The sequence below is a fragment of the Microchirus variegatus genome, assembly GCF_963457635.1.
Source record: "Microchirus variegatus genome assembly, chromosome: 18".
Lineage (NCBI taxonomy): Eukaryota > Metazoa > Chordata > Actinopteri > Pleuronectiformes > Soleidae > Microchirus > Microchirus variegatus.
This window is the reverse complement of record NC_139819.1, coordinates 11,345,410-11,368,297: the sequence shown is the minus strand read 5'-3', so window position 1 is coordinate 11,368,297 and position 22,888 is coordinate 11,345,410. Positions and strand designations below refer to the sequence as shown.

Here is a 22,888-nt window from a genome sequence, read left to right as displayed (position 1 = left end):
GTGTCGAGAGGCGCGACAGACAGCCAATGGGAGCAGCCGGTGGAGTCCACGTCGCGGGCGGATACAACCAACAGGCAGAGCCGGAGCATTTCCGGGTGCCGGTGATTTGCCGAGACGTTTTCTACCAATGAGATTTGAACGCTGGCCTCGCGCTCTCGCACGCTGACATCAGTGGCGGCCAATTAGAGCGAGCGCAGCGCTCGTCCCGCCCACCACACAGCCAATGAGAGCGAAGGGCGGTTAATTTTTACACCCGCTCACCGAGCAGATGGTCCATTCCCGCGCGGACGACTCTGTTTATGTTATTACATTTTTTGGGGGGGTCAATTTAAAGGGAAAGAAAACGGTGGCTCAGTGGCGCCAAAGTTACGTAATCATTTCAGGGAGGAACAAAGGCTGCACTGTGAGCGACACCAAGACAAAGAAATAGTGACTTTATCGATGCTAGGTGTAGTGAGTGTGTTCAAATATAATGTAATGTATTAATGTAAAGAATGAATACATTATTATTCATTCATTAGTCAGCAGCAAAATTTACAGGACACAAACAGGTGTGATTGAAGTAAAGCATCAAATATTATGACTGAATGATTACAACCCTTGTGCGTTTATAAGACAGGTGCAGCAGTTAATATAGATATATATAGATATATACTTTTTATGTTTCTGTAATGATTAATACACCAGTATGTAGAAGCTCTTTAGCCAAAATGATATGTTTAATGCTAAAATATAAATATTATAATACTTTCAAATGTACTGTTTCATATAAATATGATTAAGATGTCAAATTATAGTTATTTACCTGCATTCCTGAATAGAAACATTAGTTTTAGTGATTGAATGTGATGCCTTATTCATTTTCTGATTTCTCACAGAAGAAGCCCAATTATTATTATTATTATTTTTATTTCTTTTAATAAATCTTTTGATTTTTATTAGTAAGAGGGGGAAAAGATCATACATTTATTTTCAAAAGGAGTGGCTGCATCACACAAACATTGAAGTTGTCCAACCCAGGATTACATAGATTCATCAAGGATAAATTAACAAGAAGATAATAAATAAAATATTTGCCAAATAAATAACATTCATTTTTTTTCTTCGGTTTTTCAGTTTTCTAATTATTATGACAGGTGGTATATGGGCCAGGGTTGTGCTACTTGTTTTGTGTTATATTAACATATTGTAGAAATCCATGCTGACATCTATTGGCACTTTCTTGTCCACTTGTAAAATGTGCCCATAAATTACAGGAAAAAAATGCATGTGTTGTCATCGTGTCCCATGTGTGATTGCAGTTATTCACTGTGGAGCAACAGAGGCCTTTCTGTTCGTGTGTGCCTGCCTTTATTCCTTGTGGTTTGTCTGGATGCTTTGCCCTGGGATGGATTATGAGTCAGTGGGCCCTTGGACACAGCCTGGGAAAAGGGCCCCCCAGTTCACCCCTTCAGGGACCCATTCAAATATCAGGATAGTAGTGCAGATGCATGAGCAACTCTGGGTGGATGTCTCTGTCGGTGACTGACAGAAACATCATCCATAAACTGTGAGGCCATGACTTGACTGTCAGCTGTGTACAAGAAGCATTAGTGACATCTAGTGGTGGGACTTCAGACTGTAACAAATGGAGGACTCCTCCACTTACTCCTCCCTTTGCATTAGAGAGCTAAGAACATCATAGCTTTTTAGTATTTAGTAAACTTCTGCTTCAATGCCTCAACATGACACACTCTAGTCTTCTGTAAAGACTAGTGGTGCATATATATATATGTATATATATATACATATATATACATATATATATATATACATTTTGGACGTAGTATGAGGTTTTTGTCAAATTTTGGACCAAAAAACTTTTTCAAAAATATTGTAAATTTTGGGACGACATAGTATAGTATGTCGTTTTTGTCAAATTTTGGACCAAATTTTTTTTGGGGGAGAGAAATTGGGATTGGAGAATAATATGAGAATATATATATGTATATATATATATATATATATATATATATATATATATATATGTATATATATATATATATATATATATATATATATATATATATATATATATATATATATATACATATATAAAAATATATATGATAATGAAGGAAAGGTAGTAATTATACACCTGAACATCAATTTTAATTAACAATTTTAATATTTGATATATTTAAATTGTTGTATTTTTATTTGTGATGTGCTAATATATTGTTATTGTACCTCTCTGGAACAGCAGCATATTGGACTCGATGATGAATATTGAACAACCTATGGATGAGTAGGGGGCGTGGCCTCGCGTCCCTCCACAGGTGCAATCATTTAAGTGATTGGCTGGATTGAGTCTCTTGCGCGGTTTTCTGTTGTCGTAGCGGAACTTTACAACGGTTTGTTTTGCTGCTCAGCATTAGAAAGATACCGAGAGTGACAGTCTGTGGCTGTCGGTTAAATTCTGCCTTGACTAAGCAGTTGGAGACACAGGATACTGAAAATGTTGCCGGACGCCTTCGGGTGCGTCGTGGCGAACAGGTTCGGGGACCTTCTGGATGACGACGCTGACCCGTTCGACTTGATCAACGTGGTGGAGACGGAGAAGGAGAAAAAGAAGAAAAAGAAGCAGAAAGATGACGAGAAGAAAGCCAAGCAGAAAAAATCCGGTCAGAAGGAGTCGCAGAAGGACAGACGCGTCCCCACAGGCCCCCAAGACCCGGGTGCAGGTAAGAACTAGCCCCCCGAACACAGAACGACGCTGAAGTTAGCCTAAATGTTATGCTAACACTTTTTAAAAATTAAATGCATTAATTTTAGTCACACTTCACATTCCACGATTTCTAATCAAGACTCGCTGGTAAAAGTTGTTTTACATGATTAATATGGATATACTGAATTCGAAGAAAACGTAAAATGCGTACATTTGCCTCTGACACAAAAAACAGCCACTGGATGCAAATGTCATGTCAATTGTCTTTATTAAGATAACTGCCTTACGATTATTTTCGTAATTGATTAATCTGTCGATTATTTTCTCGATTAATTGATTAATCGTTTGGTCCATAAAATGTCAGAAAATGTTAAAAAAAAACGTTGATCAGTGTTTGTCAAACCTGGAAATGACGATGTTCTTTAATGTCTTTTCTTCACAAACCAAAATGATTTCTTTGTTATACATTTGCAAAAATGTTCTAATCACAGATGTGTGTGTGTATGTATATATATCTGAATGTTCTACTTTCAGTAAAATGATCCCGTGTGTAAGATTTAGTGACATCTAATGGTGATACTGCAGATTGCAACATACTCCTGCACTCTCCCTCCTCAAGCATGTCCAAACTAACTATGATAGCCTTGAGGTCCTGGAATGACTGGAACGGCACTTAAAAAAAAAAAAAATCTGTTGTATTTAGTCATTAAAATTTGAATGATTTTCTTGATTCACAATAATGGACACTCACCACGATTAACCTATTGTGGGTTTTTGTTATTCAGGTGCATGATGAAATCATACATCCACCTCTGGCACCATCAGGGCTTTTGCAGGATTAAACTTTTGAGTGTTATGGTGTGTTTCCACCGTCTCGTCTCACCCCGCCACAGCATGGTGAAGTTGCGTTTCCACTTGGCATAGTACATTTTTTTTATTACCTGCTCTGCCAAGGTTCCAAACTAGCTGAGATGTGACGTCGCCAGACTGCCAGCCACTGATTGGTCAGAGTGCTGTCGCAGGAAGAGACGTCCGACACAAAAATCACGCTGAACAATGTCTAACTGTAAATCAGTTAAAAAGACTTAACAATCCTAAAAACATGGGTTAGTCTCCAAGTTCATGCACCAGTGCAGTGATGACTCCGCCCATGTTGAGTAGTTACTATTATTGTAGTGGAAAACCAACCTGTGCCGAGGCGAGCTGGGACCATAGGTGGAAAAGGTGGTTTTTTTATCAGCGTTTTACTGGAAAATTCAACTTTTTGTGGTATATAAGTGGACTTCAAAAGAATAATTTTCACTTTATTTCTTTATTTACCTCATCTGGCATGCTAGCATTCTCATAATGTATTTAATTAATCTTTATTTATCAGGAACAATGCAGTGAGACATAGTGGACATAAAGTGCATTTGATGTACTGCACATGGAGTATAGCAATTTGCTAGTTTGCGACACCAAAAGGAAACAAGTGATAAATGACCTCCATCTTTTTCTCTATCCTCAGTCCAAAAGCAGCAGCAGCAGTTGCAGCAGACACGTCCTGGGCCAGTGACTGAGGGAAGAGGTGGTAAAGAGGACGCTCAGAGAGGCATGAAGAGAGCAGCTGCTGGGGAGCGCAAGACCAACCAAGATGAATACTCTCAGGAGTTTTCCATCCCTAAGTACGTCTTCTCATACAAGCACAAAATATATTTTTTTCACCCTCTGGGTTTAACAGCTACAGTCTCGATTGATCCTGAACATGTTGGGGCTTTCACATGAAAATACTGAGTTTTTGTTGTTATTCAGGCCGTCCTATTACGTGGATTCTGACCTCAGAGGCAGAGGTGGGAACAGGGGAAGGAGAGGAGCAAGAGGTGGTGGATACATGAGGAACCCGGATGCCTTCAACCCGAGGGGCAAGAGAGAGTATGATCGTCACAATGGAACGTAAGTCTTTTTGTCCATGTAAACTAGTGTTGTTGATTTGCCACTCCATAACTGTGTGTTAACCACCCTCCTACATCGATAACAGAGGAATATCCCCTGAGGAAAAGAGAGGAGGCAGAGGACCCTGGAACTGGGGATGTGTTGAAGAGGCTGCTAGGTGAGTGACTTAAGGAACAACTTTGATGGTCAGATCACACGTATGTGGTGGATGCATCAACTACAACATGGCATTTAGTAGGGCTGCAACTAATTATTATTTTCATAATCAATTAATCTTATGTTTTGAGTCACAACATTTCAATTATCTGGATTAAAGGCAAAATCCTTCTATAGTCTAAGGAATGTGTGATATAGTTGATAGAGTAGATAATGCTATATGGTGTCATTTGAGATGGCCAGCTGTTTGTGGCAACTTCAACACAGTAAAATTGTTAATAGGGCTGCAACCAACAATGATTTTCATAACCGATTAAACTGTTTATTTTCTCAATTAGTGGATTGGTCCAGAAAATGTCAGAAAATGTTGCTCAGTGTTTCAGTTTTAATGATTCCTTTGTTACACGGAGCAAAGAAACCAGAACATATTAACATTTAAGAAGCTAAAAATGCTAAGAAATTGAAATACTCAAACCTATTAAGGGATGATCAAAATGGTCCATTTATAATTAATTAATTAATTGAGCAGTTATTGCAGCCCTTAACATTATGCAAATACTCTGCGTAGGCACTAGCCAATCAAATCCATTTTCTTTGACTTAACTCTTCATGTTTGTGTACAGCACAATTGTGTTTTTAAAGTGCTTTATAAAGTTGGATTGGATTCATGTATTTAGCTCAAACGCTGCACTGCCCAAACAGCTCTCGGATACGGTTTTTGTTAGACAAAGTGCCTTCAGTAATGGCAGACAGGGTGGACTTCACTTCAGCAACTCTTGCTACGTATTCAAGATGCTGGTCCGCTTTACTTCCGCTCACCACCTCCAGCAGCAAACGTGTGAACCCACCATTCCGCAATGGAAGAGTTTTTTTTCCCCATGTCCCCTTATTTAGTGAATTAATGGAGGTGACGTCTGATGGTCCAGTCAAAGCTGAGGAACCTCAGATGCATGTGGACGAGAGCTTGAGTCGGTGAGAAACGCACACAAACGCATAATTTAACTTGGTCACAAATGACTTTTATGTGACTGTAAACAAAGAATAAGACCCATCTGCTATTGACTAACATTGTGTTCATTTTAACATGTAAAATAATTTTTGTGTTAGTGTCATGATGCATGATTTTCAAATGTATGATTGTGAGGTTACAACAAATTAAGACATTTCAAGTCGTCATAGTTTGCACTGATATTTTCATCATAAGCTGTTTTTTTTTTAATATATATTATTGAATAAGAATGAGTCTCATAAAATGTGCCAAAGTTGACAGACTGACTTAACTATGATAGGAAAATGGAGGAAGAGGATGGTGAGGTGGTGGTCCAAGTTGCCGTGGAGATGACCCTGGATGAGTGGAAAGCCATGCAGGAGATGAATCGTCCCAAGATGGAGTTTAACATCCGCAAAGCAGAGAGCAAGATTCCCTCCAAGGCCAAGGTCATCCATGAGTCAAAGCAAGTGGAGGTGAGACTATAAAACCATGACTGAAGTTGTCCTTTTGTGGATTTATAAAATTACAGACCCAGGTATTTGCAAAGCCTCATGGGTTTAAACTGCTTTTTCTCTACGTGTTTTAGCTTTGGTAAAGATCTCAGAGCCACGTTCCTCGGAATCCTTCACTGGAATTTAAAAATCCTGCGTATATGCGCTCAATTTGGAGCGGAAGAGGCTTCACTCTAAACCATGCATGGACGTTTGCACTTTGTATTGTGTTGGTTTCAGCCGAGTTTACAGCCTTGATTGGCCTTTTCCTTTCACACATCAGAACCTTAAGGGGACTGTGGAGGACATGGAAGTTGAAGGTAACTTCCTCCGAAGGCCCGTCAATGACATCACCTCCTCCATGGACATAAATTTCGGTAGTCTTGGACGACCCACTCGTTGGGGTCGAGGAAGGGGAGCCCGAGGTGGTGCAGCCAGTCAGCCGGAGAAAGCTAAACCAATTGTGGAAAGGGTAAGTTCTTAGCTGTTGAGCATAGAAATGAACAACCAACCACAAATAATTGTTTTGTATTCGGTACAATTGGGGATCTGCAGAAGCTTTTTCCTCCAGTATTGCCTGTGTACATATCTAAGCTAAACTGTAGTCTGATTTTGAGTTTTTATCTCCTGCTTATCAGGAGGACTTGGCTCCTGACCCAGATGACCCTGAAGACTTCCCAGCACTATCAACAGGAAACTGAATGCACTTGTCATGTTGGGAGAATGTGTTGCACTGACTAAACCCCATGTTCATGTTTCTGCTGTTAAGGTTTGGGGTTCTGTTGCACTGAAAGCACAATTCGGCACTACACAATAAATGTTAAGACATGTTTATCTTGGATATGTTCAGTCTTTTTATTGCAACACAGTAAACTGACATTTTAAGATATTTTGGTTAATGGACCTATGCTATCTCATTTCAAAGTGACTTTGCATAAAAACAAACAACCAGAAATATAGCGAGAACACTTTATTTAAAATGTCCCTTCTATGTGCGTCAAGCAAATGTCAGTGTATTATGAATTTGATGGGGGTCCTCTTTAAGGACCGTTGACTTCATGGCATGATTCAAACTTGGTACAAAAATATTTACAAAATACAAACTGGTTATATCAAATGTTCACATATTTACAGGCTTGAAATATAGGTAGCTAAAAAGCGTCAAATTAATGACAGGACTAAGATGAGCCAGATGGTGAAAGGCAGTACAAGGGTACGCAGTACTGTATTTTTAAAAACTTTCCATAAACCAGACCGCAGGTTAATCTACCAGTCCAAATCTGAATCCCTCAACTGAAAACAGAAATTCTGCTGCAGTGTTTATTTTGGAGGAAATCAAGCATTCACATGCTGGTTTGATAGATGTGGTCTAAATTGCTGTTTGCTACCACATGCTTCGATAAGTAAAAACATGACAATGATTAAAAGTTAGCAATTTCATGAGCCTGTTTTAAAAAAATACAAAAACCAAAGTGCCTTGAGGCTAAAATAACTTTAAATCTTGTTGATTAATGACGTGTGATATCATGATTACAGTTTCTTATCAATTTCTCAAAAAGAAAAGTACATTTTATGTCGTACTGCTGTTTATAAAAATGGATGTTTGTATATTTCCTCCAGGATTTCCAGCCTCATCGAAGTAGAGGAGCTCTAGCTTTGGGTATGGAGTGACTGAAAAGGACAAACAAAGTCAGCATTAGCAGGTTGACAGTTTTAGCATTATTCAGTTATTGTGTCCATTCATGCAATCGGTGTTTGTGCACATGGATCAAATACAGGCCTCTGATGCGTCGTGATGCATCATTGCAAAGAGACCATGTTAAATGTCATTTAACAGAAATCAAGAAAAGATAGATACCATAGCCTGGAAAATCGAACTGATTGCAAAGACCTGCGAGTTTTACGTCCTTGGGAGGCAGTGCGTCTGATGCGTGTAAAGAAATACAGGAAGAGAAGGAAGGAGAGAGAAAAGATTATAACAATTGAAGGGTGCAGACATAGCTACAGAGTGACAACAGGTCAGAGGGCTGAAGACACCGTGAACAGCAGAGACCAGAGAAGCTATAGCCAGTCGCACACTGGAATCGCTATTCTTAGATGACATGCAAGGAAAGCGCGTGGAAGGAAAAGGAGGAAGGTTATCCTGAAGACCAGTGCATAAGCAGTCGGACTTAATTCTATAAACATGTTAAGTTAGTACAACATAAATGTGGCTGGGTTGCACCATCATCGTAATTTGAGTCCATATTCCAGAAGAAACCACTTCAGTAACTTGATAAAAAAGTTGAAATATTTTTAACTTCATCATCCAATTTTGCTGGCTAACTAACTTTGAAATAAAATGTATTATTTGATTCGTTTCCCTCATCAAGAAATCCACTTTTCTCCAAACGTCCGCTGCCTTCGAGACATTTGGATTCATCTCAACTGTCGCATCAAATTAGCTGAAGACATCTAAATGCAATTCAGCTCTTCTCTTAACCAGATCAAACATTTGAGTGACAAGAATTTTGAGTACAAAAACACAATTTTGCTGATGCATCCCAGCCTAAGTGCATTATGTGACCATGACGATGTCTGTCAAGAATATTGAGAGGAGAGAGAGAATACAAGAGAGTGTTGAGCCTCTGGATCTTGGCTGGATTTACAGACACCAATCATGTGGTTTGCAATTTCTCTCCACAGATCTAATCATCCCATGGCTGCCAAAACCAGGAAGCAACCATTTAAATATGATTGCTCTTGTTTGAGCAGCACAGGAGCAATTTTATTTCAACAAAACTTGAAAAAAAAGTGTGTAAATGCAGCACAAGTCTCCATGTGGCTCAGAGCGGGACTGTGGGAGCTTGCCTGCAGGTGGACTTGTGCCAAGTTTAAGTTGATGAAAGTGCCTGCGTTGGCTGTGGCACTGGCCGAGTCTCTATGGCTGCCACATGGCTCACAACACATGGGGTCCCTGTCGCCAGTCACTACATGCAAGTTTCCCAGTGACCTGACCAATCTGGTGTGGCACAGGGAGCTGGCAGAGAGAGGGAGAGGGGGGGAGGGGGAGGCTGTTGTTAATTCACTCCATAGAGATCCACGAGTGGCTATAGCGTCACGGTTGCTTTTCAATTGTGTCCACAGCACATAATGAGAAACACATTAATCACAGAACACATTTAATAATACAGTATTCTTGATGATGCAGTAGATGTGTAGTATTTTTAAGACGGGCAGTTCAACGCGCACTATGGTTGAGGATGATTTAGTGTTGTAAAATATTTTGTCATCACCTATTTTATCCGTCAACAAGGCAACACTGGAGGATACACAGCATTTCATGGTCAAACTTATTGCCGTGTGTGTCATAATATCTGTGATTGGTTTACAAATGGCACAGACTAATGTCTAGTGCTATCCTTTTGGTGCTGGGTCACTGTCAAGGTACTCAAAAATTGCATTTCCTTTACGGTACAGTTCGGTTTGGTACGGTGCGGTTTCAGCTGGTAAAGCAGTGGGTCGGACTTTAGCTCGGTGTGCACTGTACTCAATCGGCGAGACACGAAGCGTGATGTTGTACCAGTGCATCGAACGTGACACGGACGCTTGCTTTTGCTCAGTTTGTAGCCGTTTCAACAAAACGTTAAGCTTTAAATGAGAATAGACTGCAGGAGTTGAACACCAGTCGCAAGGGAGTGACGCTTTTCTGTCGCCCAATCAGCTGAATGTCGTGACTCTAGTTCCACCCATACTGTACCATTGCTCTGGTACACCCAAAGGAAGGATACTGAAAAATGGAAGGGTTGGGACTGGTTATTTTGGTGCTATTCCTAATGGAAATGCAAAAAAAATACGTAGTGTATCGTTCCACTTGGTTGAAACATGCCATTATTCTCCGTACCGACTCCTCTTATTTCCAGAACAAAGAGGTGGGAACTGTAGCATGCAGAGTTGCAGAGGCCAGATTGCAAATTCTGTCACGTTAGTCCAACTTTTTGTTCCGCAAATTCAGTTTTTTATGTGTATTTTTAGTTGAACTAACAACTTCATGTAAACATCAAATACATAAAATACAGCCAACGGACCTTCCTCCTACTATGTTGGCTGGGAGTGAAGTTCTGGTTCTCTTCCTGCCGTCTGCGTGGTCAGACACAGTCAAGGGGTTGACGCCGCTCTTACAGGCCTGAGCGCTGACCTGCAAGATGGCCATGCTGCAGAGGAGAAACCAGTCCTGATTAGTCTTAACCATGTCGTTTTAATCAGTGATTTCGTGCGTGTTACCTTACAATGTCGACTGCAAATGTTACCTTAGGGACTGTGACGATGACCTTGTGTGAATCTTATTCTCTTCCTGTCTGTAAAAACACAACATGATGGCAAACATGAAATAAAAATGGATAAATTCAGACAATTTAGAGAAAGAGAGCGATGACAGGGACAGAGAGGTGGAAGAGGAAGACAATATTGTATGGAAATAAGTAAGAAGGCTTTAAAATTTGACCGCTTGGGGCACAGATCATTGCTGCAGCTGCAACAGTTGAGTAGGATTAGTAAAGCCAAGTGACTACCAGGAACAGCCAGAGGGTGGCACTAAACAACTTAAGCTGATGAAAATGATCAATCCAGTCCTTATAAAGTGGGGTTTGATTCATTAAAACAGTAAAGCGTGATGTGTAAAGACGACAGAATGATGGAAATGGGTACAAAATCATGATGTACAGGAAAAATGGCGTCATGGACAAGAGAGGAAGGAGCCTTCGAGGATTCAGATCATGAAAATAATGGCTCTGCTCAACAGCAACACATTTAACTGAGCTCGAAAGCAGGATAAAGTAACAAGAGGATGATTTGAAAGGACTTTCTGATTTTGGGGTTGGTAATTAAAGAAAGAGAGGGGGGGGCTCACTTACAGCATTCTCAGTTAGAGCTCCACAACGGGGGGGCAGGACAGGTTTTTGGGGGGGCTGACGGGCAGTAGAACTCATAGAAATCCTAACCCGTCTATAAAGAAATGCAGGATGGAAGAAGGGAAGCCATACACAATCCACCACAGGGCAAGGCTACACAGGGAGGAGAGCAGCATGGCTACCAGCCATCTGAAAGGAGGACAAATCCAACAACAAGAGCAAACGGGGGGGAAAAAGGGGGAGGAAAAAAAAGGAAAGAGAGACAAAAGACGTCCGGGTATGACACAAAGCCTCTGATGTTCTGCTTTTCCACTGGGACTGGATTAGAAGGAATGCCTTTCATAGAGCCTTGCGTCCACTCGGCAGGTTTTTGCTCTGCACTTGTTCTGACGTTAGTATACACTGAATTCTGAATCACTATGAATGCTTACATGTTAAAACAAAAGTGTATATTTCATTAATAATGAAGGCTAAAAAAGTTAATGAAAATGGAGTACAAGTTAATATAGAGCATATTTACTTACTGTCTCTAACTGATAAAGTGTTCTCTTCATTATGCAATTAAAAACAACTAAATGGCATTCTTCTACGCTGATCCAGTCACAAAACAGCAATGGAAAAACAACAGGCAGTTGACAATGAACCCGACCCGACATTAATAATGTTATACACAAACATAGACTTGTGAACACAGAGCTCACACATGCATGTCAAAAGGGCTTCATGCCTGCTGCCATGCGCAAAGGAGGCCGAGGAGATGTGGACATCTCAAACTTACATAATACAACAAACAGTGTAGCCAGATGGTGAAGTTCAGCTTGAGGTTAGATGTTTGTCAAGCAATGCATATACTGATAAGGCCTGAAGAGAAAGCAGACCCCCCACTCCCCTTTTCTGCCTCAATTCCCTCCCGAGAAAAGATATGAATCCACGCTCGTCTCATTTCCTCCTCAGCAGCTCAAACATGATGAGCCTTTAAATTAGTACGAGGCTCAGGAGTCGTTTACTTTTTCAACAACACAGCAGGCCGAGGTTAATCTGCTGCAGACCATAATGAAGATTAAGTATTCCCAACTCACTGTATTCCTATATTCTGTATTTCTTTCTTGAGAATGTTACGGCAGTTGTGCAAGTCATGCACTAAAACATTGAAGTCAACTAATACAGTCAGTGCGTTTACATGCATGTTAAAAGTCCGATTTTAGTCCGACGAAGACAATAAATCAGTTTTCTTAATGTCAGGTTAGTCTGACTAAAATCGAGTTTGTCTTAGTCGGACTAACATACCTGGATAATGCGATTCATAGTCCGATTATTCCTGCATGTATGTATATGCTTAGTCGGACTGCAGTCAGACTTGGCGTTTTGCACATGCACCAAAAGTCCACCCCCGGTCTATTACCAGAAGTAGAAGACTTGGAGACGATGTATAAACTGCGGCAGCTTGATCTAATTTGGATCACGATCAACATGTAGATACGAATCATACAGAACCACAGTGCGATCCATCTCTCCGTTCGATGTTTGTTTTTCTGCGACGTAAAGGTCAGGAAACAAATTCAATACGCACTAGCTTATAGTTAGCCACCTATGGAGGCAGAGTCAAACGTACGCAGCCAATGAATAGATTTACCAGATGGGACTGTGCAAGTTGTCCGATTGCCTATCTTAGTCGGACTACGTCCTTACCTCGAATGAACTGTGCATGTAAACGTACTGAGGGATTAGTTGAATAATCTGTGCCGTTGTTAACAGGCTCAGCTCAAGACTTCAGAGCATTCCTCACATAAGCTTTGCTATCAAAGCGGAAAAGAGCTCAGTGTGTCTATGAAGCAGACAATGAAAAGTGTGTCAATGTGATGCATTCATTAAGTGCAGATCCACTTCACACGGTAGTCATTTCAAAAAAAAAGAAAGAAAATAACATTTTCAAGTCAGCCATACCATTAACCATACCATTCACTGGCATAGCAACCACTTCTACAGGAAGAGGATGTCAGCGAGAAAGGAAGTGACATGCACTTACCTCCATCATACAAAACCTCACATCCTCTCTCTGTTTTTCCTCTCCCCCCTCTCCCTCTCTCTCTGTCTCTCTGCTATCTTTTGAATGGTGGGCAACACATTGGCCACACCATGCCCATGAGGCTGCAGCAGAAAACTACCTGCCTGACATGGGACAACAAAAGCCAAAGCCATGTGGGTACAGTGGCAAAAGGCCAGTCAAGCATCCTCAGCCATGCTGACTGACACCCAACCACCCACAGTGTGATTTATACACGGGCACAAATGATGTGGACTTAACCAGGGCTCTTCTTTTTACATGAGAATACTTGTGTAGAGCTGGTTAGTCATAGATTACATTTGTCCAACCTGACCCTCATATGACCCTTTTATTATGTTGGCAAAACATCTCACGTTGGAATCATTTGCGGTGTAATTTGTTGCGACAACAAACACATATGTTTGACAATTACTTTGTCATATATATCACTTATGCAAAGTCTATACAAGTGACCCACTTACCACAAGGTCAGTGTGTTATGATAACCTAGTGACTTAAGAGCTCTTTATTGATTCGGCCTGCATATTCTTTCACCTCATTTGACCCTTTATTGTATGGAGGACGAAACCTGATGTAATAATAAATAAATAAATAAATACAGCAATAAATAAATGCATAAATAAATAAATGGTGACATTTATTTATTTATTCCTGTATTTATCTATCTATTTATTCCTGTATTTATTTATTTATGCATTTACTCCTGTATTTATTTATTTATCATTACGTCAGGTTTTGTCCCCCATATTATTGTCAGGTCTCACTGAAAATGACATCTTACAAATCCCCCACAATCAGACTAATTCATGACTTACCTTCCACATCTTTTGTGCCACTTTAAACCCATGTTGTGCATCAGATAACTAATCCCCTCCAAAACAACCGTGTCTCTCACTCTCTAGACATTTCAGCGACTTCCTCCCTGACTCGTGGTTCCTCTGCATAACTCGCTGATTATTAATGACTAACGATTACGCTTAATGACGTGTAACCAAATCAAGAAAATACACAAAAACGGAGGCATTTGAAATAACACAAATAACTGCCTGTTTCTCTACCGTTAGGAGAGCGTTGCCCTGGTATAGATAAGGTAACAGATAAGCTGTGCTTTAGACCTGGTATAAATGGAAAACTGATAACTCTGAACAAACAAGGTCAGTACCTGGTTATTATCAACTCCCCTCAAAAGTAACTTGAATAATAATGTAGTACACATGTAATGATTTGTGCTTATGTGCCTGGAAACTTACGATAGTGAGCCTGTAGATGACCTGGACTGCCTCTTGCTCTTCAGGGCTCGGAGTTTATCACCTTGCGTGAGGCCGTTTCTTTCCTCGTCATCGTTATACTGTAAAACAAAGACATGAATTAGCTAGTTTTGTTCTCTCCACGATATTACTTCAAAATAAGAGATACAATATATATATTTTTTTATAACTTACCAGTTCCATTTCTTCCTTCTTGGACGCTCTGTTTTTGTTGTTCCCATTGATGGTTATGTCGTCCACCCCTGACAGGATCCTCGTCACGGCCATCTTGCCGTTCTCCTGCTCATTTTGCTTCTCTCGGCAAACGTCTCCCTCAGCCCATAAAAAGTTCTGCTTCCTGTTGCACAAAAGTTAAACAAACCACAAAACCATTACAATTGCTGCACCAACACAGTCATTATTATTTGACTAATTAAAATGTGTTGTATATTTATTAGTTTGTCTTATTTTGTATCTACACCGTTCATGCACAATGACAGTGAAAGCTTTATATTTTCATCTATTCTTGATATTTTAGAAATAAAAATGTCCAATGGCAGTTTTTCCCAAACTTCTTCTAACTTTTTAAAGATGGCCATCTATCTTGACCCAATTTACAATATAAATAGTGACAGGAGCAAATTTGTAAATGTGACAATTAGGGCTGTTCAATTATGGTAAAAGTAATTACCATAAAAAAAGTAATAATCACAATTATTTGTGTCAACATTTAAATCACCATTATTTCACACCATTCCCCATGGACTTAAACAAAAAAAAATGGAACATGACATTTTATAACTATAAATTATTGTATATATCTTTACTCTGTGTTCTATCTTTGCCACTGGATGATTGGCGAAACAGGAAATCAGACACTGTTACAACATTAAAAGCATAATTTCAGAATAAAAGCCCCCCGTCCTTTGTGTTTCTTTTGTTTTTGTTACCATTTCATCGTAATTGTAAAAAGCGTTCCATTTAATTGCACAGCCCTAACTGCATCGTTTCTGACGACTTTCACTGCGATTTCTGTAAATTACATGTTACTTAAAAACATAAATCTAAAGTATCTTTCATGACCCAACCCAGTTTCCAAGACAAAAGTCTGCAGTGTCTTATACCAGTCGAGTTACATTTCAACACAGATTTGACAGCAGTTGTATCATGGACTGCTCACGTTGCCAGCACTGTCAATACAATCCAATCCGAACCACACCCACACAGCAGATTAGCAGAGTATAATATGCCTGTCAAGCTTCTATCTGAGGCTGTTTCCCGGCTCTGTAACTACGGTTTTTGTCAGTGAGTGGACACCTACTCTTCCACAAAGTTCTGCTGCGGACCGATGATGGATCCCGGTCGGCAGATTCGTATCCAAGCGATGGCCTCTGCAGCAGTCAGGCGGTAATGTTTCATCATGTAGCAGCCAATCAGAGTGCCAGTCCTCCCCAGACCAGCTGAAAGGAAAATAGGTAGCATAGCGTTAAAATACAAGCGCAAACTCGTTTCTCGCCGTTTGAATGTTGCGTAGAAACGTTACCTTTACAGTGGACGGCTATTGCTCCCTCCGCGTTCTCACAGATGTTGAGGAACTTTCTGACGATGGAGTCATTCGGCGTGCTCCCGTCCACAAAGAACAGATCGTGGTGCTCAAAGCCAGAGTCCGTGAAACGCCTGGCGTCGTACATCTTCTTGTTGAGGCGGACAATCGTTGTGACGTTGTGTTTTCTGAAGTAAGGAATGTAGGCCTCAGGAGCATGTAGAGGATAACCTGAGGGGAAGAGAGGAAACGTCTGTGTGGGAGGGTTTAGGTGGAGTTGTAACAAAACAGTTCTGTCATGTCATGTCCTTTTTCGATTACCGTTCTCTATTTTGCTTTTTGGATGAGGTCCACTGAATGCGAGGAACTTTCCCGGAATGATCCAGTTTAAGTCTCCGTTTTCTGCTCTCTCGTAGTGCTCGTACTCTTCCACGTCAAAGTTTGAGAAGTCCAGCCAGCCGTACTGCAGAGCCTGGACACGGAGGTAATTCTGTTAGGTGCGTGACACAGCAAGGAGAAGACAAATAAATGCTGTAAATCTTACCTTATAAACAGCACGAAGGCAATCTAAGATGTTCAGGTTGTACAGGCAGGTTCCAAACGAAGCATCTCTGTGAAACGTAAATTACAGCAACAGTCTCTCAGTGGAAAAAACACTAAAATATATATACACACGCACATATATATATATATATATATATATATATATATATTAGGGCTGTCAAAATTAACACGTTAACGCAGGATGATTGTGATTTTCACATACTTTATTACATACATACATATTTAAATTAGAATTTTTCAGGCATATTTACAAATGGTAATTAATCTCGATTAATCGTGATTAATCCACATCTACCCTGTGATTAATCTAATTATAAATTTTAATCTTTTGACAGCCCTAATATATATATATATATATATATATATATATATATATATATATATATATATATGTATATATATATATATATATATATATATATATATATATATATATATATATGTATATATATATATATATATATATATATATATGTATATGTATATATATATATATGTATATATATGTATATATATATATATATATGTATATATATATATATATATGTATATATATATATGTATATATATATATATATATATGTATATATATATATATATATATGTATATATATATATATATATATATATATATATATATATATATATATATATATATATATATATATATATGTATATATATATATATATATATATATATATAATTTTTGTATGTGGTGATTTGTTACCTGAATGGGATGTACATTGCATTCCTGGACACCAGCAGACTGTAGGCTTCCTCTGGCATCATCTTTAGATGCATCACCTTCAAACACAAATGTCTAAATCAGTACATTTCCATCCATGTAATAACCTATACAAATGTGTATATATATATATATATGCAATATAAGTGTTAAAAGACATTGGTTTGTTCAGTACTTACAGCATATGAGCCGATGAGATAGGCAGCATTGGCCTGTTTTTTCTGGTCTCCGCATGTGTAAAATATGATCTTCTTCCTTGACAGTGTAATCGACTGTGAAAAGACCACAACAACAAACAGCATGAGCATACACGTGACATTTTTATTTATTTATGTGACAGAACGCTATTCAATTTCGTAAGCACAGATAGTGGTTTATTTTTCCACCCTTGCCTTGTTGTGACGATAAGTACTGCATTTTCCGGGCTTTATAGCTCTCATTGTCGTCTCGAGTCAAAACAACTAAATTTTTTTATTCTCAGTCATCAAATTCCTGATCCTCTTATACAACGATTCACAATGTTAAAAATCACTGCTTGACAGACTTAAAAACAAGTTATTTTTCCATTATGAAGATTTCTTTGTGTTCCAGCCACAAAAGAATAAATAAAACAAACCATCTGTATCTGACGACTACTATTTTAAAAACTAATCAATACCAGGGCTGACTACACTTTTAGACTTAAACTCCTCACCTCAACAAAGAGGGGAAAAAAAGGACGACAATAATGATTTTTAAGGACACAAATCGAACTGTACACAGAGTTGACGTGTCCTGCTAACTGGCGTTTAAAAACACCATGACCCTTGCTTTATTTCGCCCGCATACTGCGCTGCATGTTTAAATAGATATCGATCGACCTGGTTTTGCGTCCCCCGTTCTCGCTTCCAGGAAGCGCAATTAGGAGCAGCGGCCATTTACTTTACCTTGAGCTTCTTTGTCAGCTTGCAACAGAAGCGATAAAACATGGCCAGGTTAAGGGGACCAAAGTCCGCATAGAAGCTGAAACAGACAAAGAAAAAGGGAGTGCGTCAGGGTGGCTATTTATGCAACCCGGCTACGCTCTCTGGGGACGGTTGAGCAGATAGAATCAGCCACCTCATGGGGACACAGACAGAGTAAAGAAGAGTCTATATTTGGAAGGATTTGATGATGCTTGGGGTCAATCAGTGCAGGACAAAGGGCTACAGTGACAAGAGGACTTTTTAGTAGCATTGGCACAAACACGGCTCTGAAAGGTCAAACATGTCTTCTCGTTACAGCAGCTCTAGTCTTTACTACAAATTCAAAACTACCAGTGAAGCTGCATTCTGCTGTTGTGATACCAACCTTTTATATTCTTATCTGGTTGTAGTTTAATCGCATTTCTTTCAACAGTAAACAAACCAAAATATAAAAGGGCTAGATGATAAAATAATCAAGATTTGAACAAATTAGTGTGATACAGAGTCTGTAAGATACACCCTTTTTAACTGCTTTGTAACACAAATATCATGGCAGCAACTTCATTGCATTTAGGAATGTAGAAGTGGTCGAGAAGACCTGCTGAATTTCTAACAGAGCATCAAAATGGGGAAGAAAAATTATTTCGGGGGGCTTTGGTTGTCGGTGCCAGATGGGCTGGTCCGGTCTGTGTAACTCAGAAACTGATCCCGGCTAAACTACAAGGATTTGTCTTGCACAACAATCTGTTGGGTTGATGGAGAACAGTCAGGGTAAAAGAGAAAATGAGCGACAGGTGTCTGGTTTCAGACTGATTTGAGATGATCGAAAATGTTCTCTGTACCTAATGAAGTGGTTGTTGAGTGTACACTAAACAGATTAGTGCCTTGTCCTAATTAGGGCGGAACGGGAACGGTCATTTTGACATCCTTATTCTCATTTTCATTCGAAAAAACACATTTAAAATGATGACCGTGTGGCATTTGTGCAGATCTGTGAGAAGCGAAGACATTCCCTTTCAGTCTGCAGAATAAGATGTGTATAAATCCAGACAATTATGATTCAAAAATTATATTCTGACACACATTTTTTTTTTTAAATATTGCGCCTCTTGGGATTTGAAAATTGCAGTAAGAATGTATTGCGATTTCCACTAATCGCTCAGTAGGTTTATCCTCTTTCACATCATACATGTAATTACAATGGTTTAAAGGTGCCATATGTAAGAATGTGGCCAAAAACGGTTACTACATTCAAATTCAAAACACCAAGGTCTTTTGGGTTTCGTTTTCTGACGTACCTGGCAACCTGTGGTTGCTCGGCAGCTGAGACTCTACTGACTGCAATGATTGGTAGACGGCGGTAGGTGGCGCCACATGCTAAAACATGATTTCAAAACATAAACACGATTTGCAGTCTGCAAAATGTTTTTTTTAATGCAAATATTTTGTACCGTTGTTGTTGGTGAGTTCAGTTTGTTATATGAACATTATTCCTGAGTCTCTGTGACATATTAGGAGGATTTTATGGCCAGATTTATTACATAATGCACCTTTATTATCGTTTTGTTTTCCCTTTTTTTTTCATCCCCCGTTTCTCTTGGCCAGGTCGTCGATTTGAAAAAGATAAATTAATTCTCAGTTGACTTACCTGCTGAAATAAATATGAAAACAAAGAAAACAACAATAACCCTGTACAAAACCAAAAAAAAGACACGCATCATTCGAAACTGGTTAAAAAACACGCATGCGCACACACACAAACACACACAGGCAAGGAGCGAGGCAAAGTCATAATTGTGAATGAGACACGAGAATGTAAACTTACTTCTCATAGGCCAACTCTTCATCTATGCAGAAACAGTGTCGCTCGGCGGTGCTTTTGATCTTCTGATGAAGTATGGCGAAGCAGAGTTGATCTGGGAGGGTGAAAGAGGGGGAGGAAGAGGGGGGAGAAAATAAAGAGGCAGTTTTAGTCGCTTTTGTCATGCACATTCTTCACGCGTGTATTCTCTCCAAAACTCGACTCCACACTGCTGTAAACAAGTCACTTCTTCCGTGTCTTGTTAGGAACGACTCACTCACCCTTGATGAACTCGACAGATCTCCGCGAAACATCGTCCGCGGTCATTTTGCCCACAGACCTAAACATGATTTTAGTAGTTAAAAAAAACTAATTAAAAAAAAATTAAAAAAGCTGATTTTCTTCACGGCAACTTTTGCATACTAAGTAAAAACTTGCACGAGAATCGCAGTTGAAGACTTTCGCGTTGAACACGGCAGTGATTGTTGAGCCTGATTTTGCTGGAGGAGGTGAAAGTTAGCAGTCGAAGAAGAAGAGGAGGGGAAGGAGAGTTCTCTGTGCCCAAGTGCGCACTCTGCTAAAAATGACACCCGCCCGGCTCCGCCCCCCCGAGAGGCTCCGCGGAACGCTATTGGTCGGGAGAGACGCAGAACGCGACGCAATTGGTGGAAAGAGCCGCCGCTCACGCGTCTTTCTGTTTAAAGTTCTCGACATGAGGCACGTGATAGGCTGCGGGAGCTGTGCCCGAGCGGTTGCTAGGACGATCCCTCAGCCAATCAGGTGCCTGGTTTTCCACTCGGACCGCCCTCCCTCAGAGTCGAGCTCTTCGACGAGACACAGGAACCAGGAAAACAACATTAAAAAGATAAGAAAGTCCTTCGTCACTCGGCTGACAATGTTCGAGAGTAAACGGCTCATATTTATACACATGCGTTTTAGTTTTCCTCGAAGCAAAACTCACTCTAACACTGGTTTCTATGCACAGTCTGTGAAGATAAAGCCATGCAAATCCACTGTATTTACTCACAGTGGCGTGTACAGGGGGGGCCAGCACCAAACACGCTGCAGTGCCCCCTAGAGTGTTTAAAAACATGAGGAAGTGTCATACTGGCTGCCATTCATACATATGTGGCCTCTAAAGCTCTTAATATGTAATATAATTCTATATATTATATAATTAAATATATTATATACATTTATAGAATATATATATATTGTTTCTAAAGGAGTGTCTTTGTCCTGGGGAAAAGTGGTGCAGTGCTCTATAAGATGACCTTTGGGTGTCCTTCCAATCAAAATCAATAAAATCGTGAGAAAGTTCCCTTCCTGACAGTGTCCCAAAGCACGTCCTTAGAGGAAATTATATTCAGTGCAGTATATAAAATGTCCATCATGGTGATAGAAATTAATTAAATAATAATGTGTGGAGGTTCATATAGAGGTCCACATGCAATTCAGTACCCAGGCTGCACCTTGGACGTGTCTGCCTTCATCGTACTAGTGGCGCCTGTCCCACCGGTGCACTATTTTTAATCGTTTGCAGTGGGTGCCCTTTTAATTTTCGCCCCTGCCCTTCTGAATGTACGTGCACGCCACTGTTTTATGATAAAGGCACAGACGGTGTCGTCATGAAGCCAGAACGGACATGCATTCTACGTTTTAGGAGACATTAGGAAGAATGTGTCAGCCCGTATAAACCTGATTTATACACCAACAAAAAGACGAAGGAGATCGTAAAAGATATGATTTATTTGGTATACGTAGGCCATCATAGTTCCCTATGTTTTGGAAAGTGGGAAGTGAGCAAAGGAGGCCTTCAACAAGGACCTTTCTTCAAGGAGTTTGCACCGGTTTCCTCCCACAGTCCAAAAACATGCAGATTTGGTTGGGGATGAGATAAAATTGCACACTCTAAATTGATCATAGTGTGAGAGTGGACTCTGTCCATGCAGGATGTACCCTACCTTTCACCCTATGTCAGCTGGGATTGACCCCTTGACCCTCATGTGGAGGATAAAGGGGTTAAAGATGGATGGATATTATTGTCATTTTTTTGGGCCCTGGATATTAATTTTTTATGTAAATGTACACTTTCTAGTTAACACAGAACTTGATAAATGCTATAAAATGGGGTTTTTTTCTTCACCGAAAATGTGACAGTTTAGGTTTTTTTGATGACATGTTTATTTTAATTGAATTGCATTTAATTGAATTGAATTGAATTGAATTGAATTGAATTTAAATACCAAGTGCACTGCAGTGTAGAAGGCTGTACTGGTTTCTAAAGATCAGCCTCGGCCATGGATAAAAAAAACAAAAAAAAAACACACCGGTGGAGCTGTGTCTCTGCGCATCTTTTCCACGCTTTGTTGTGCAGATCTTTCTTACCTGTTATCTCAATGTAAACATCGGAGTTTGGCTCCGCCTCTGTGTTGTGAGCCGCACAGCGCTTTTTCTTCGACTCCGCTCGTCTCCTCTCGCTCTTGCGCTTCATCTTTGCCTCACAGATTCACTTCGGTGGACGACATTCCCGAGCAGCTGCAGTGCACCGCCTCTCTCCTCGCCTCGCCTCGCAATGCGGCGGCTTGGTTATCCTCCTCCTGTTGTTGTTGTTGCAGAGTCACTGTTATATCTCAGTACCGGGCTGCAGCAGATGATACGCATCTTTGTCAAGCCGAGACCCAGTGAGACGTCTGCTCCAGCCCTTCTCTCTCTCCCTCTCTCTGCTGCTGGTGGTGGTGACGTCGATGAGGTTTTTCTGAATCCCCTGCATGTGACGTATCAGGATTTGATGTCCAGTGCCCACCCTTCC

At 40.0% G+C, this 22,888-nt stretch overlaps 2 protein-coding genes across 6 annotated transcripts; one reads left to right on the top strand and one right to left on the bottom strand.

The window, feature by feature from the left end:
* Positions 1-2,497: 2,497 nt before the first annotated feature.
* LOC310940243 (intracellular hyaluronan-binding protein 4) lies at positions 2,498-6,978 on the top strand (the record flags this gene model as incomplete). The annotated part of the gene is made up of 8 exons (XM_083905174.1): positions 2,498-2,723; positions 4,215-4,371; positions 4,499-4,639; positions 4,725-4,796; positions 5,690-5,767; positions 6,085-6,259; positions 6,561-6,749; positions 6,916-6,978. The coding sequence occupies 8 exons, from the start codon at positions 2,498-2,500 to the stop codon at positions 6,976-6,978; spliced, it is 1,101 nt and encodes a 366-aa protein (XP_083761300.1).
* Positions 6,979-7,122: 144 nt separating this feature from the next.
* cdc14b (cell division cycle 14B) lies at positions 7,123-22,648 on the bottom strand. 5 transcript variants are annotated; one of them, XM_083904389.1, is made up of 16 exons: positions 22,465-22,648; positions 20,101-20,191; positions 18,258-18,333; positions 17,511-17,603; positions 17,314-17,390; positions 16,566-16,632; positions 16,343-16,493; positions 16,022-16,252; positions 15,800-15,938; positions 14,674-14,836; positions 14,482-14,579; positions 10,567-10,614; positions 10,345-10,470; positions 9,128-9,296; positions 8,136-8,201; positions 7,123-7,948 (listed from the first exon to the last, which is right to left on the bottom strand). In XM_083904389.1, exons 1-15 carry the CDS (start codon positions 22,568-22,570, stop codon positions 8,178-8,180), a joined length of 1,659 nt encoding a protein of 552 aa, XP_083760515.1. In that variant the 5' UTR covers positions 22,571-22,648; the 3' UTR covers positions 7,123-7,948; positions 8,136-8,177. The 5 variants fall into 5 exon arrangements, with proteins under 5 accessions (XP_083760515.1, XP_083760517.1, XP_083760516.1 ...); XM_083904391.1 differs by lacking the exon at positions 22,465-22,648 and adding an exon at positions 20,358-20,610; XM_083904390.1 differs by lacking the exon at positions 8,136-8,201.
* Positions 22,649-22,888: the final 240 nt, after the last annotated feature.